Raw genomic sequence first — 13,986 nt, forward strand, 5'->3', positions numbered from 1 at the left:
AATTAGAACATGCTTACAAACTAACACAGAACAGGAACAACAAATGACATCATATGTTATAACACTAGAAGGACTATTTGCTTCTGGGTGTCATATTTTAAAGAAAAAGGTACCATTCAAAGGACTTGAAAATAAGGAAAAGAAGTTTCTCAGTAAAATTATGGGATCCCAGAAGACTGCTGATGAAACTTAGAAGAATAGGAGCTTCATAAGTACACCAAAAATACCATGGACGCAACGTAGAAATGACAGCTGAAATTTTATGGACACCTAACAAGAGTGGAGAAAAATGTACTGAGCAAAAATATCTTCAATTGCACCAAATCGTTAAAGTCCACCTTCAATGTGCACAGAAGAGATCAAAAAAGATGCACAAGAAACTGGTATTCTACTAGAGATGATCCATAACAGGCAAGAATTCAAATGCAAAGTCAGCAGCACAAAATTATTTGAAGGGAAACCATAAAAAGGAAGTCCCAACATCACATTTTCGAGGAGGAGGAAAAGAAAAGAGGTGAAAGAATAAGATGTTCTGGGAAGAAAGGAAAAGAAAGACCAAGAAGCCTCAAGCTCTGCACAGCTCATTGTTGTCAAAATTCAGAAGAAAGAAAGGTGATAACACACATTTTAAAAAAATATTAGTGGCCTACATTATTTTCATCTGCTATTGTACTGATTGTATCCGTCATACTGCTGTCAACTGCAATGTTCGTAATGTAAATTGTGTATTGCATGATGTGTTAATAGCAGAGTTATGTTTTGAATATTTTATGAAAATGAATGGAATAAATATGCCTTGGATGCCATACTGTCTGTGCCTATACATTAGTCTGAGCTGTACTTTTCAAATTAAAATAGGTCCTACTTGTTCTATTTATATTTTTTAAATTACAGATGATCATAGTGACTGTCATGCAGCTCCGAATGAAACTTTTATTTATTTTGGTTTATTTAGTCATTCATTCATCCATCCAGTGATCATCTCACATGAGGATTTGTTGCCATAATACAATGAAAATAAGTAGCTCCAATATAAATACACCCAGAACATACAAGTATGTGTGTGAGGATATGAAAGGCAGTTGGCCATTACCTTACATAGGGAACCATCCTGGCATTTGCCTGAAATGACTTAGGAATGCCACGGAAAATTCGAATCACGAATCGCCTTGGTTGGTTAGTCCCTGCTGCAGAGTGTTCTCTTGATTATACACAATGTGCACCAAATATCTTATAATAAAAACATAGTTTTGTACTGCACCACTGCAAGCGCTACAGATGCATACCAGTGAGCGTAAGACCATGAACATGCACATCTCCATGCCCCCCCCCCCCCTTCAGTCCACATGGAAAACTGAGTCAGCATCTGCCCTGATGAGTGAAATGGTGAGATGAGGAGAATGACAAAATATTACAATCATACACTATAGGTTTTGACACATTCACTTGTAAAAGCATTATAATGTGGTTGTGTATTGTAATGTTACAGGGTGTTGTAGTTGTCCCTTTTCTATTAATCCCTACTCTGAGTCCTCTAAGTAATCTTTGATGGTGTTGTACGCATTACTTATGTGATATCTATTAGCTGCCTTTTTAAATAGATGTATGTTAGCTGTTTTATTTCCTGGTAGAAGGTGCTGTTTTTAAATTTTGTTTACGTTTTCCTTGGTAAATAAAAGTTCAAACTGGCTCTTGTTCCATGATTATGTATATAACTCAGACAGACTATCAATGATCATCCCTGAAAACTTTGTGTTTGTTGTGCAAGCTATAGTTTTATCATCTATGCTCAATGTGACAGAGTTGTTTCCCTCCTTTGTACTGGAATGTATGCTGTTTCTTTTCTTTATGTTCATTGTTAATTTATTACATGCTATCCACTGTTAAATATCCGTGAAGATTTCATTTGTCTTCTCTGTTATGAAATCAGGTGTTTTACAGTGACTGGCTGTTGTCAGTGAAGAGAAGTTCTGTGTTCACAAGAACCATGGTACCCATAATGCAAATATATCATTGCCAGTTTTGTTATGTGTGATTTTCTGTATCTGAAGATTGGAAGATAATTCAGGAACAATTATTACTCTATGAAAATTAATAACATTTAGCTTCTGTGCCCATAGTTTAACTCCATCTTACACTATAGGGACTATGTGGTTTTGCATCTTATGCATAGGACCTAAAGTAAACAGTTCATTAATTTCCCCTGCCCTCTCCCTATAATCCCCCTCCCCTTTTCTTCTCAATTCCTCATTTTCCCCCTCCCTCATTCCTCCCCCTCTATACTTTCCTTTTTCCCCTCTCTTTAGTATTGTTTTAGCTCTTCTTTTTTGTGAAGTGACTTGACACCATAAAAAGATTCATCACACAATCAAATTGTTTCACGAATAACATAAAATACCAGCTAGGACCCTTTATATTTGACTATTGTTATAAAAATTCTGTTAATTGCTACTGCTGTTACACAAGTTTCAAAATGTAATTAATGAAAAATCTAAGAATATCTGTATTTCATATTTGTAAGTGGCAACTCTTCCTTTGTACACGACCTGCTTATCTGTCCATATGCAACATGCTTGTATCAGTTGTTATGTGACAATCAGAAACACATTTAATAGCTATGCAATTTGTTATCAACATTTCGTCAAAAGAAATCAGTTCATTAATTTTATCTAACCTGTGTAATATTTTGGTAATAAATTATTTTAAGGTCTTTTTTATCTGTACATATTTCATTCTCATCCTTTTTTACTTCTTGTGTTTCATGCTCAAAATTTTCAGTTTATTAACATTTTTAAATTCTGATAGTCTGAATTCTTAAAAATTCTGCTATCAGCTTAATGAGCTTTTGCTTCAGTTTGCTATTGAAACATAGGTAGTGATTCAAACTCAGTCTTCCAGCAGCATGAATAGGAATCACACCTATCCTCAAGTCTGTAACTGACACAAGTTAATCTGATTCAATGTTTACCAGACACACAGAACAGTTCAACTGAATCTCAACATTTTTATGGATTTTTGCTTAAGCTTTCTGCAGCAGGCCACTCTCAGTATTGTAGCCCTCATCCAGCCACTATCAGAACAGGAACCTTCTTTGTAAAACCACTGTGGAAAGAACCTATGTCTCCTATCACTTGGCTTAGTTGTGTACTTGGGTTAAATAGGGTTAAATGATTTTGTATCGTAGTAATTGGCACCTAATTGTTCCTGCAATTCCTGCTGAACATGTCTCCCATAACCATTGTCTAACAGGACTTGTCTTCTTTTCCTTACTTTCTCAGAAACAGTTGGTTTCATATTGACGGCTTGGTGGTCCTTGACTACATCTACATTTACTTGAGAACTCATCTGTATGTAATTGAGAAGAATAGAGCAAAACTAATTTTTTTTCCTGTGACAAAACTGTCTGATACTGTTCTCTTTCTGTGATCCCAATTTCTTGCTACCACTTCCCATTTTTATTACCCTTCCCTCCCCCTCCCCCCCTCCCCCCCTCCCCCCCTCCACCCTAACAACCACAACCTTCATGATTCCCTCCTAGTACTGACCAGCTAAGCCTTAAGTGGTACAGTTTTTCTCTAATTGCTCAAATAATTTGTAATTTGTGGGCTGCCATGGTTTTTAACAAAAAAAAAATGACAAATTTTCAAAACAGCAGTAATGTCACATGTCAACAGTCCCATCTGGTCATTGTTTTGTAAAAAAGTTAGAAGCCTACTTTTTTGTTTACCATTCATGCCTCAACTTAGTAAATCCCAGAACCTGAACTGAGGGAGTTTAATGACAAGCGTACATCAATTTGTTTCATAAGTGAGAAACAGATTTCATTGAAAATGTTTTAAAAACAATTATGTCATTTATCTTTTGTACTGTTGGAAAAATACAAATATAAAGTAATGTGATTAAAGAAGAAGACAATACAAACTAAGGAGGCCCTATGGAATTAGACACACTTCTAAAAAATGTTATTGTAGCAAAATTAGGATTCACAGGCATTTTTTATCACATTTGTAACACACTTGGTAAGTATTGAAGCTCCTTTTTCGCTTTTAAGATTAATCTTCCCATATTTAGATTTTGTAGTTTGTCTGTGGTATATTTGGTATTAAGTTTTTGTTGTTTTGTTATTTAGGTTGTCCATTTGAGACAGAGACTGGACAATGCTGTTAGCTCATCAAAAGACCGCACATTTCCTATGGAGGTGACACTTGGGATGATTCAGACACTTATTGATTGTGATGAATTTCAGGACATTGCAACATTAAGAGTAAGTTGTAGATTATCAATGGTGTAGTTGATGATATTGTAAATTCTGGTTTCATTTCAGTGAAGCTGTGGAAGCCCACATGTCCATTTCACTTGTAGCATTTGAGTATGTTCACCCTATGTTATTTTTGAAGCAATTGTTGTTACAGTTATTAATCAAAATGCAGCTGAAAATTCACATTCATCCTCGCCATTCATGCAGTACAGATAGCTAGTGTGGTTGATGGTTCAATTTTATGTATGAGAGAGATTTCATTTAGTGTTGGACCTAAGAAATTGTCACATTATCTATTTCGGAAATGAACTATGTGATGTGAGTAGCTATATATCCAATAAGAGGCCAAAGCAGGTGGTGGTTTTTTTTTTTCAATATATATTGATAGCACCAATCAAGATACTGTAAAATGTAATTTTTTAGCACTAATTGAGGTAAAATGTGAAACATCATCTATACCAATTACAGTTATTATTATTATTATTGTTGTTGTTGTTGTTGTTGTTGTTGTTGTTTTTGTTATTATTAAGCAGGTTAAAATTATTCAATGATTTTGTGGATATAACTCATAGTAAGTGACTATGAATAATGAAGTTCAAAAAGGTCCATTCAGTTGATAACTGTTAGTTTGAGAAAATCCACTGACTGTCCTCAGTGAATGCAATAACCTCATAATGCTCTGAAGGAAATTAGCATGTTTGGCAACAGATTATTAGAAATATACACTGCCTGACAAACGAAGTGAGGTATCTAGCAGGTGAGGAGGAAACAAAATGAAACTTAATGGATTGAGAGGGTAATGTTATTTTAGTGATTATAAAATCAATCCAAATTTTCAAAGAACTTGGCACTATGACCCCTGTTATCAGTATGATATTGCACTCTGTGTGGCCTGGACACATGAAGTAAACTGTTTGGAAGGGTGTCAAAAAGCATTTGTATCAGACAAGCTGGCCACACAACTGTTTGAACTGGTCCTAAATATCCTGGATACTGGCACTGGAATGGAATTGACATCTGAGCTGGTCCCACACACATTCTATTGGGGACAGATCAGAGGAACTTGCTGGCCATGCGAGTACCTCAACATCATGCTGACAGTTCATAGATATATGTGCCATGTGTGGACAAGCATTGTCCTGTTGAAAAATGGTACCACCCTGCATGAACAGTAACTCATGAGGATGCAAAATGTTCTCTCAGTTATCATCAGCCATGTCCTGAAGTCATTCCCGATGCCTTCCTGCACTTGATGCCATGAGTAACACCGGAACCTTCACATTGAATATTCCTGCCCTCACGTTGCCATGCAGTCCAACATTGGACCACTGGCACATCAGTCCCCCCCCCCCCCCTCCCTCCCCCCCAAATCTGGATACGGCACAGTTCGGTCAGCTGACCAAACTGAGACCCACAACGAGGCCCCTTTCAAACACCTCCAGGTCCTGATAATACTGTCTCATATGTGCCATCTGCGTGTCCTTCACAGTGATCACTCAACATCTGACATCATTCATGCCCCTTATATACCCTACAAACCCTGGTAACAGCCCTAAACACAAATAACACTGATGCACTCTGGTGGGCATAATACTTGTCACAGAGAACTGCAACTCAAATCATTTACATACTTACCAATAGTGTGTATGTGTACAGAGTCACATTGACATCTGACCATGTCTTCTGAGTTGATCACTTCTTTTGTCAAGCTATGTATTTTCTTTCAAAATTGTTTTCACTTTATTAAAAAAATAACTATGTTGTTAATGTCTTCATTATAGTCTGTATACAGATGTTTTCAAAATATTTTTTATGCTTTAGTACACTATGTTAGTGCATGAAAGTTTGAAACTTACGTTTTATGTATGTGAACTCAAGAAACTATTTTGTTACAGAACTTGGATGAACTTCTTGATCATAAATCAGATCTCTCAGAGAAATTATGTCAGATAGGTGACTCAATTGTCTACAAACTGGTCCAGTGGACGAAACGCCTTCCTTTTTACTTGGAGTTACCTGTAGAGGTGAGCATGAAGTTTTACACTGTGTGATTCCATAAAACTATGGGTTTGTTAATCTGTTATTTTTGTACTTATGAATTTTCTTCTGAGTCATTTAAGTGTGTCATTGTTACAGAATTCTAGCTTTATTTTTTATAAAACCAATGCTTCTTACCTCGTTGTCCTATGTACGATTCACCTTCGAAAGATTACCTTGCATAAATTGAGAATTAATGTTAATTTACCATCTGGTGGTGGCTGTAACAGCTGTTTTCTTAGCAAAGAGAAAATTAATCAGTATTAGCTCTGGCTACTGTATTTCAGTGTCAGATGCTTTCAGCAAACATTACCATAGGTGAAAGATGTGAAAAGATAAAAATCTTAGCCCTGACAAGAGATGGAACCAAAGGCATTTGGTTCCTTTGTCTAACACTTTAACACTGAACCACCAAGCCACAAAATTATATTAAAATTCATGACTATCTCCACTATAGAATGGTTGGGCAATTAATCTCTCATTTGTTGTTTGTTTTTATGCATGTTCTGAGATACCTTGTGCCAAGCTTTTTAACTAATGTATACCACATGTGCTCACAGCTGTTAACTGATCTCGACAACCAATTTTGTGTGTGTGTGTGTGTGTGTGTGTGTGTGTGTGTGTGTGTGTCAGCTGTTTGCAGTCTGCATTATATGAAGATCAAATAACAATTATAATCATGTACTTTCACAATAATATGTGATGAATGTAACTAGTCGCCTCTCATAAAAGGCTTTAAAAATGTTAAGCAAGATATTTTAATGTGGACATCAGGAACACAATTCATAGTAATTTTCAACAAAGCTTAGATAACTTACTGTTAATTCAGTGTCTTATCATCAAAGTATACTCCAGGAACTTGACAAAAATCGGGTCATCAGACGGAAGCTTGGTATTTAAATTAAAAAGCAATCTGCTGTGTTTTGTTTTCCTTATTTAACATGCATTTACTCTAAACCAATAATATGCTTGTACAGTTGTATTACCGACACATTTTTTGCAGGCTGTTAATGTGATTACTACAGTGGAGGAAGGATATATTGTTTACATGTAACACTGTGTTGGATCTCATTAATGAGGATAGGAATCATTGTCAAAAACAAGACAGGTTCCAACACAGATCCCTGTGGAAACGTTACATTGATTTGTTCTATGCTAGATCTCTCTCTACCTACACAGACAGCTTGCTTATTGTTATCTAGATGAAATTTTAAAAGTTTCGTGTCGTCATATCTTATACCATAAAAGTCCAGTTTAGACATTGCTTATATCACAAAAATGACCTGGACAAATCCTTTGTCCCAAAACACCTGAAGGACATATTAAACTACAGAGTTTACATTGGAGTTCTAAAACTGTTTTATGATGTATTAATTGTTCTTAGATTTTCAAAATAAAACACACAACTGGTTGTAAGTTACACCCTCCAATCTTTTAGAATATCTGGATCTATGGAAGCACCTCCAAAGCATGAAGAAATCAGTTATCTCCCTCTTTTGGAACCAGCTATTACCTTCTTACACAAGATGTTCTGGTAGAAGGTAGAATGTACTTGTAAATAAATTAGAAGTAAAGGAGATTACTAACTGAATAGCCGAAGCATTGAGTTGATTTCGTTTTGGCAGGTGGATCGGGTTGAAGTGCTGTTTTGATTGGGGTGGGTGAGGGAGAAAGAGGTGGGAGACAGGAAGAGGGCCTAGGGATGGGTAACTAGTGGCTTGGAGAGTAGTTGCAGGTCTGCTGGCTAGGAATGCAGAAGGGAGGGATGTCTGGTGCATTGGCTAGGCATGCAACACAGGGGTAACTGAGCTGGTGAGGTGCTGTGCATAATGAAGGTGACGTGGAGGCATAGATTGGAGGGGGTGACAAGATAGAGGAAGGGAAAGCTCTGGTAGAGGGTGTGGGGACAGTGGATTATAGATGATTGAGGCCAGTAGGGTTCTGGGAGTGAAGGATGTGTTGCAAGGATAACTCCCATCGGCGTAGGTCAGAAAAACTGGTGCTGGAGGAAAGCATCCAAATGGCAAGGGTTGTGATCCAGCCATTGAACTTGAGCATGTTGTGCTCAGCTGCCTATTGTGGTCAACTTCGTTCTTAGCTACAGTGTGGTGGTAGCCATACATTCTGGTGTACAGCTTGTTGGTTGTCATACTGACAGCAGCGGTACAGTGATTGCAGCAGCATGGGTATATGACATGGCTGATTTCACAGGTGGCCCTGTCTCTGATGGGATAGAATAAATTTGTGATTGGACTGGAGTAGAAACTGCAGAGTGGGTGAATTGGGCAGGTGTTGCATGTTGGTCTGTCACAACAAACACTGACATCTCAAGGCACAGGTTGGCAATAACAGGAAACTCCCGTATAGTGAATGCCTTTGAAATGTTTTAACAAGTTTCCTTTCGCTGCTCGATCCTAATCATTTAAAAAATTAAGATTGGAATCATGTGACTGGCTAACATAACATCCATGTTACAATATAAAAGAACTCTATGGTACGGACAATGATGATATTAATTTTTAAGATTATAGATTTATTTAAGATACTTATATTGTACATGTAATGTGAACACTAATTTTAATACTTTGATTGCAGCTGTATCTTGATGTCACTGAGAAATACTATTCTAGTGTATGTGGTCAATGGCAAATAAAGGATCTGAATCTTTCTCATGAAATTTTGGCACTATGTATGTGCTTTGGGCTTCATACAGAGCATTTACAAAAGTAGAACTGATGTACACTTCACTCTTCATCATTCACTTTAAACAAACTGACAGACATTAAAACATGACATACGATAGTGCTACAAACAATATTGTGAGATTGCTAACGTTGACAGGGACTGTACACAAAACGTGATTTACCCATAATCTTACAAATTCCATCAGTTCATGACTAGAACTTATTTTCACCTAAAAAGTTCTTTTTTTTAACATGCTTAGCTGTAAAACACTATTTCATGTAATAGACTGAACACCTTCTTGGAGATATGTGTTTGGGTGGGGGGACTTCCTCACATAAAGTTAACTTTCAGTTGTGACATAGTAAGGCTCTGCTGTCTCCACGTGTTGCAGATTTGAATTTGTTGTAAACTGGATAATTAGACCCAAAATGTTTATCGATGATGATGATGATGATGATGATGATACTTGTAATGTTCTTTTACCTATCGGTATTCTTAAGTCCACTCCCCTTTCTCACTAGACAAATTAGTATTATAGTATTTTTAGTGTTTCTCCTAAAATGAATTTTTTATCTGCTGCAGGTTCATACGAGGCTCTTGACCCACAAATGGCATGAATTGTTGGTTCTAACAACATCTGCGTATCAAGCAATGCATGGAGTTCATAAACTTGCTAACGACAGTAGTGAAGCGGACTTCACTCAGGAGGTCAGTTTTTAATTAATTGTGACATGCTGTGCTTTTTTTTTTACAATAATGATTATTATTTGATAAAGCAAACACATAGTTACATGGGAATACTAAAAACCAAGGAGATTACTGTTATAATGTATTTCTTTCATGCAAAAACTGAAAATAAAGACAGATAAATTACACTTCAGTTCCATTCCTGTATAACTGTTTGGAAGGAACTTGAGGGGAAATTAAGGTTAAGCACATGTATATGTTGTAGTGCATTAAACACCAGGTGATGATTTTCTTGTGTCTTGTTGCAGTGGTCTTAACATTTTCTTAGCATCATTAATTAATTTTAACAATGAAAGAAGTTTACTTTTTTACAGCAAACATATTTTGCCTTTTAATTTAAAGCATCTTCAGTTATGCCAATGGTATCTTATGTTATACTTAATGAATGAATAACTGAATGGATAAAGGACACTCACTTGTTGGCATGTTGGGAGGTTGATCATACGCAGACAATATATGTGCAACTTCCTGGCAGATTAAAACTGTGTGCCGTACCGAGACTCAAACTCGGGACCTTTGCTTTTCGCAGACAAATGCTCTACCACGCCCCGTCCTCACAGCTTTACTTCTGCCAGTACCTCATCTCCTACCTTCCAAACTTTACAGAAGCTGTCCTGCGAGAGAGCAGAAGTAAAGCTGTGAGGATGGGGCGTGAGTCGTGCTTGGGTAGCTCAGTTGGTAGAGCACTTGTCCACGAAAAACAAAGGTCCCGAGTTCGAGTCTTGGTCCGGCAAACAGTTTTAATCTGCCAGGAAGTTTCATATCAGCACACTCTCCGCTGCAGAGTGAAAATCTCATTCTGGAATATATATGCATTTTGACTTTTGCTTTTAAGTGCTAATTTCAGTCAATAGTTCTTAATACAAAGGGTTTTTTAATTTTTTTTTTTTTTTTTTTTTTTTTTCAAAATACAGATCTGCAGAATGACTATATGCAGTTGAAGTGACTGCAGCTCAGTGTGCTAAAGATTAAATGGGCATTGTTTTCATATATTTTGTCAAAATGTAAGAAGAATGTGGTTTCAGTATAAATCCAAGTTAGTGAAATATTGAACAGAACAATATCATTTGTGTCATTCATATTGAAGCATCACTTAGAACTCACAAAGATTTACAATTACATCTTGAGATATCCCAACTCTTTTATATTATTGCAGAACTATACTGCTTTCTATTCAGCAAGAAATTATCATATATTGCAAGTCTTTATTAACATGGTTACTGAATTGTTGAAAGACTGCATGAACATAGAGATTATGTACCAACTTCATTTACATCACATGGTAAGAACTTTCCACACTGAACAGAAGCATACTGCAAAAGCCAGCAAGCCAGTCCAGCTTGTAAACCATTTTTTCATCATATAGATATACAATACAGAAACCACTGCAATCTGGTATGGTAGAACCAATGGAACTCACAGCACATGTTTCCAAATGTAGAATAAGAAACACTGTATCTGCTAACAAGTAGTGTTGAAATGTGTATGGGAATAGAAGAACTGTTTCTTTCAACCAGGTTTTCTATGTACCAACATCCTGTACCTATTGATGCCTTCTGCAACTGGTGGTACTTGTGGCTACCAACAAGTTTGTTCACTCCATACAGAAATATAATACTTAAAATGATTCTAATAACAGTAATTTTGGCAGTATTCTGTCATAGACTGCTGGAGACAATGGATGTCTAGTTACTTCTGGGTACAGGACTGATGGGCAGAACTGCATACTTATATCACTGAACTCAATTTGTTGTGTTATGTTCTTATGCATGACAATCTTTTCCTCGGTAGAAATGAACACAGATGCCACAATCAGCAGCTGAATTAAACTCGGCTTGCTCTATTTCTTCATTACATCTGGAATTCTGTAGATAATGGTGACATGGTTCTGACTTCTAAAAAGTCTTCAATACATTTCTACAGTGTTGCCAAGAAAACAAAATATGGTTTATGGAACATGGAACCAGGTGTGCAGTTAAAATTGAGGATAGCATCTGAAGTAACTCCAGAAAGTGTAGTATCAAATTTCATTTAATTATATGTGTAAATGACATGGCAAACAACATATTTACACTCTGAGACTGTTGACTGATGATACAGTTGCATATAAAAGAAGGTGATGTAGCAAAATACTGAAAGACTTGCAGATAATCAGTTGCTGGTGCAGAGACTGGCAGATTCCCATGAATAAAAATAAATCTAATGAAATGTACATAAAAAGAAGAAGAACTTGATATTTTTTGACTACATGATCAGTGATTAGTCTATGGGAATAGTTACAATCATTAAATGTCTCGACACATCTATATGGAACTATTCTAGGTAGATCGACAACATAAATCCTTCTGTGGTTAAAGTTGAACAATGGAAAATCCAGTTGGAATATCAACAATTATGGAAAGTACAGATTCCCAGTCACCTCAAAGATGACATGTTAAGTTGCAGAGAGGCACAACAAAAAGACTGTTACACATTACGCTTTCAGCCAAAGTATTCATCAGAAAAGAAAAACACACACAAATTCACACAAACAGGCACACCTCATACACATACATTACTGTTATCTCTGACTGCTCAGGCCAGACTCATACTGAAATGTTTTGAATGGGAGCAACAGTCCATACTGGAGCAGAAAAGGGGGAGGGATACCAGGGTATATGTGGGGGACGAGAAAACAGTGGTTTCTGGTGGAGTGTGCACACCCTCGTTGTGCACTGCTCTTGCCATTGCACCCACCACTATTTTGCCCTTCTCTGCTTTCTGCTCATTTTTTTCCCTTGCCTCCCTCCCCCACAACATCAGGATGCTGGATCAGGTAGCCTTGTCTGCCATCTCTAGTCCCTGCACGCTCCACCAGGCTGCCCCACACTCGCACCCAGCTACCCCTCCCCCTTCCTCGCTGCACAGCAGATTTTTGCTTCCATTTGATGCATTTTAGTTTGTCTGGCCTCAGCAGCCAGACACAGTGGTCATGTGTATGTGACGTGTGCCTGTTTGTGTGAATGCATGTGTGGCTTTGGCTGAAAGCTTAATGTGTAGCAGTCTTTTCATTGTGCCTGTTCGACGTGCAAGTCGCCAAAGTGGTGTCAAATCGAAAGACTTGCACCAGGCGAGCGGTATACCCGACGGGAGGCACTCGTCACACGACATACCATTATTGTGCCTGTCTGCAATTCAGTATGTCATTTTTACAGTGAATAACAATCTATCCTATCCATAATTGTTGATATAGTTAAAGTTGATAATTTGATGTCATTCAGAGATTTATTGGAAAAAATCTTGACAGTGTAATTCACTGATGGAGGAGGTCACATACAAAACCCTCATTCAACAATTTTTTGAGTAATTTCCATCAGCATAGTACTCCTACATGTTGGATTACAGGAGAAATATAGAAGTCTGAAATAAGAGCTACATACTTCATCACAAGTTTGCTTAATTTGACTGAAAACCTCAAAAAGATCCTAAGACACTGAAATAGGAGGCACTTACCCTCAAAATTATGAGAGTTCACTTTCCAATACGAATCAAGAAACATTACTTCCACCAACCTGATCGATCTATTTACATAGGGAGACAAAACAATTGTGGTAATAGACCATTGTTGCGTGCACCGATACTGAGTTTATTGTACGGATTATTTCCCTATAATTCTATTAAAGCCAACTAATAACTTTAAAGAGTAGTAGGAGACCTTTTATTATTTCTTTATTAGAGACAATTTCTTCAAGAATTTATGGCCCAAGTATTATGTTTCTTTTGGTCTCCAATGCTTCATATAGGGAAGATTAAATGTGGTGCAGTTTCATCCCCCTCACCACATAGTCTGCACTTATGGACTTCTTTCTCTGTGCCTATTATGTGTAGATATTTCTTAAAAGTTCTAATCTGGGATGTTCCCAAACATTCTGGAATCTTCCCGAGTGTTCCAGACTATTGCCGAACATTCCAGAAAATCCCGGATCATTGTGGAACATTCTGGAATGTTGTGGAATGCTTTCAAATATTCCTGAATGTTCTCGAATACTCTCAAATGTTCTATAAATTTATAGAGGCAAAACCTTCCAGCCCTTATATCTTCAGAGGCATGCCTTTCAGGTAAAACTGAGAACCCTCTTCGTAGATGAGGGACAGAGGACTACTACGCAATATAACTCCCTTGATTGTACAGGGGCTCATTTCTGAGTTTTAGTGACATGCACATTGTACACTTACTTTTATAATATATATGGGTGGTTATTATCTTGAAATGTTTATTG

The 13,986-nt window shown here is 37.0% G+C and overlaps 1 protein-coding gene across 1 annotated transcript in view; it reads left to right on the forward strand.

Moving 5' to 3' along the window:
* Positions 1-13,986, forward strand: part of LOC126183975 (hormone receptor 4) — a 216,201-nt gene that overhangs the window by 180,793 nt on the left and 21,422 nt on the right. Inside the window, exons 9-11 of the mRNA XM_049926325.1 lie at positions 4,130-4,264; positions 6,154-6,282; positions 9,563-9,688. Of these exons, the coding sequence (XP_049782282.1) occupies positions 4,130-4,264; positions 6,154-6,282; positions 9,563-9,688 (390 nt within the window). The remainder of the gene's footprint in view (positions 1-4,129; positions 4,265-6,153; positions 6,283-9,562; positions 9,689-13,986) is intronic.

This window comes from Schistocerca cancellata, chromosome 4 (assembly GCF_023864275.1).
Source record: "Schistocerca cancellata isolate TAMUIC-IGC-003103 chromosome 4, iqSchCanc2.1, whole genome shotgun sequence".
Lineage (NCBI taxonomy): Eukaryota > Metazoa > Arthropoda > Insecta > Orthoptera > Acrididae > Schistocerca > Schistocerca cancellata.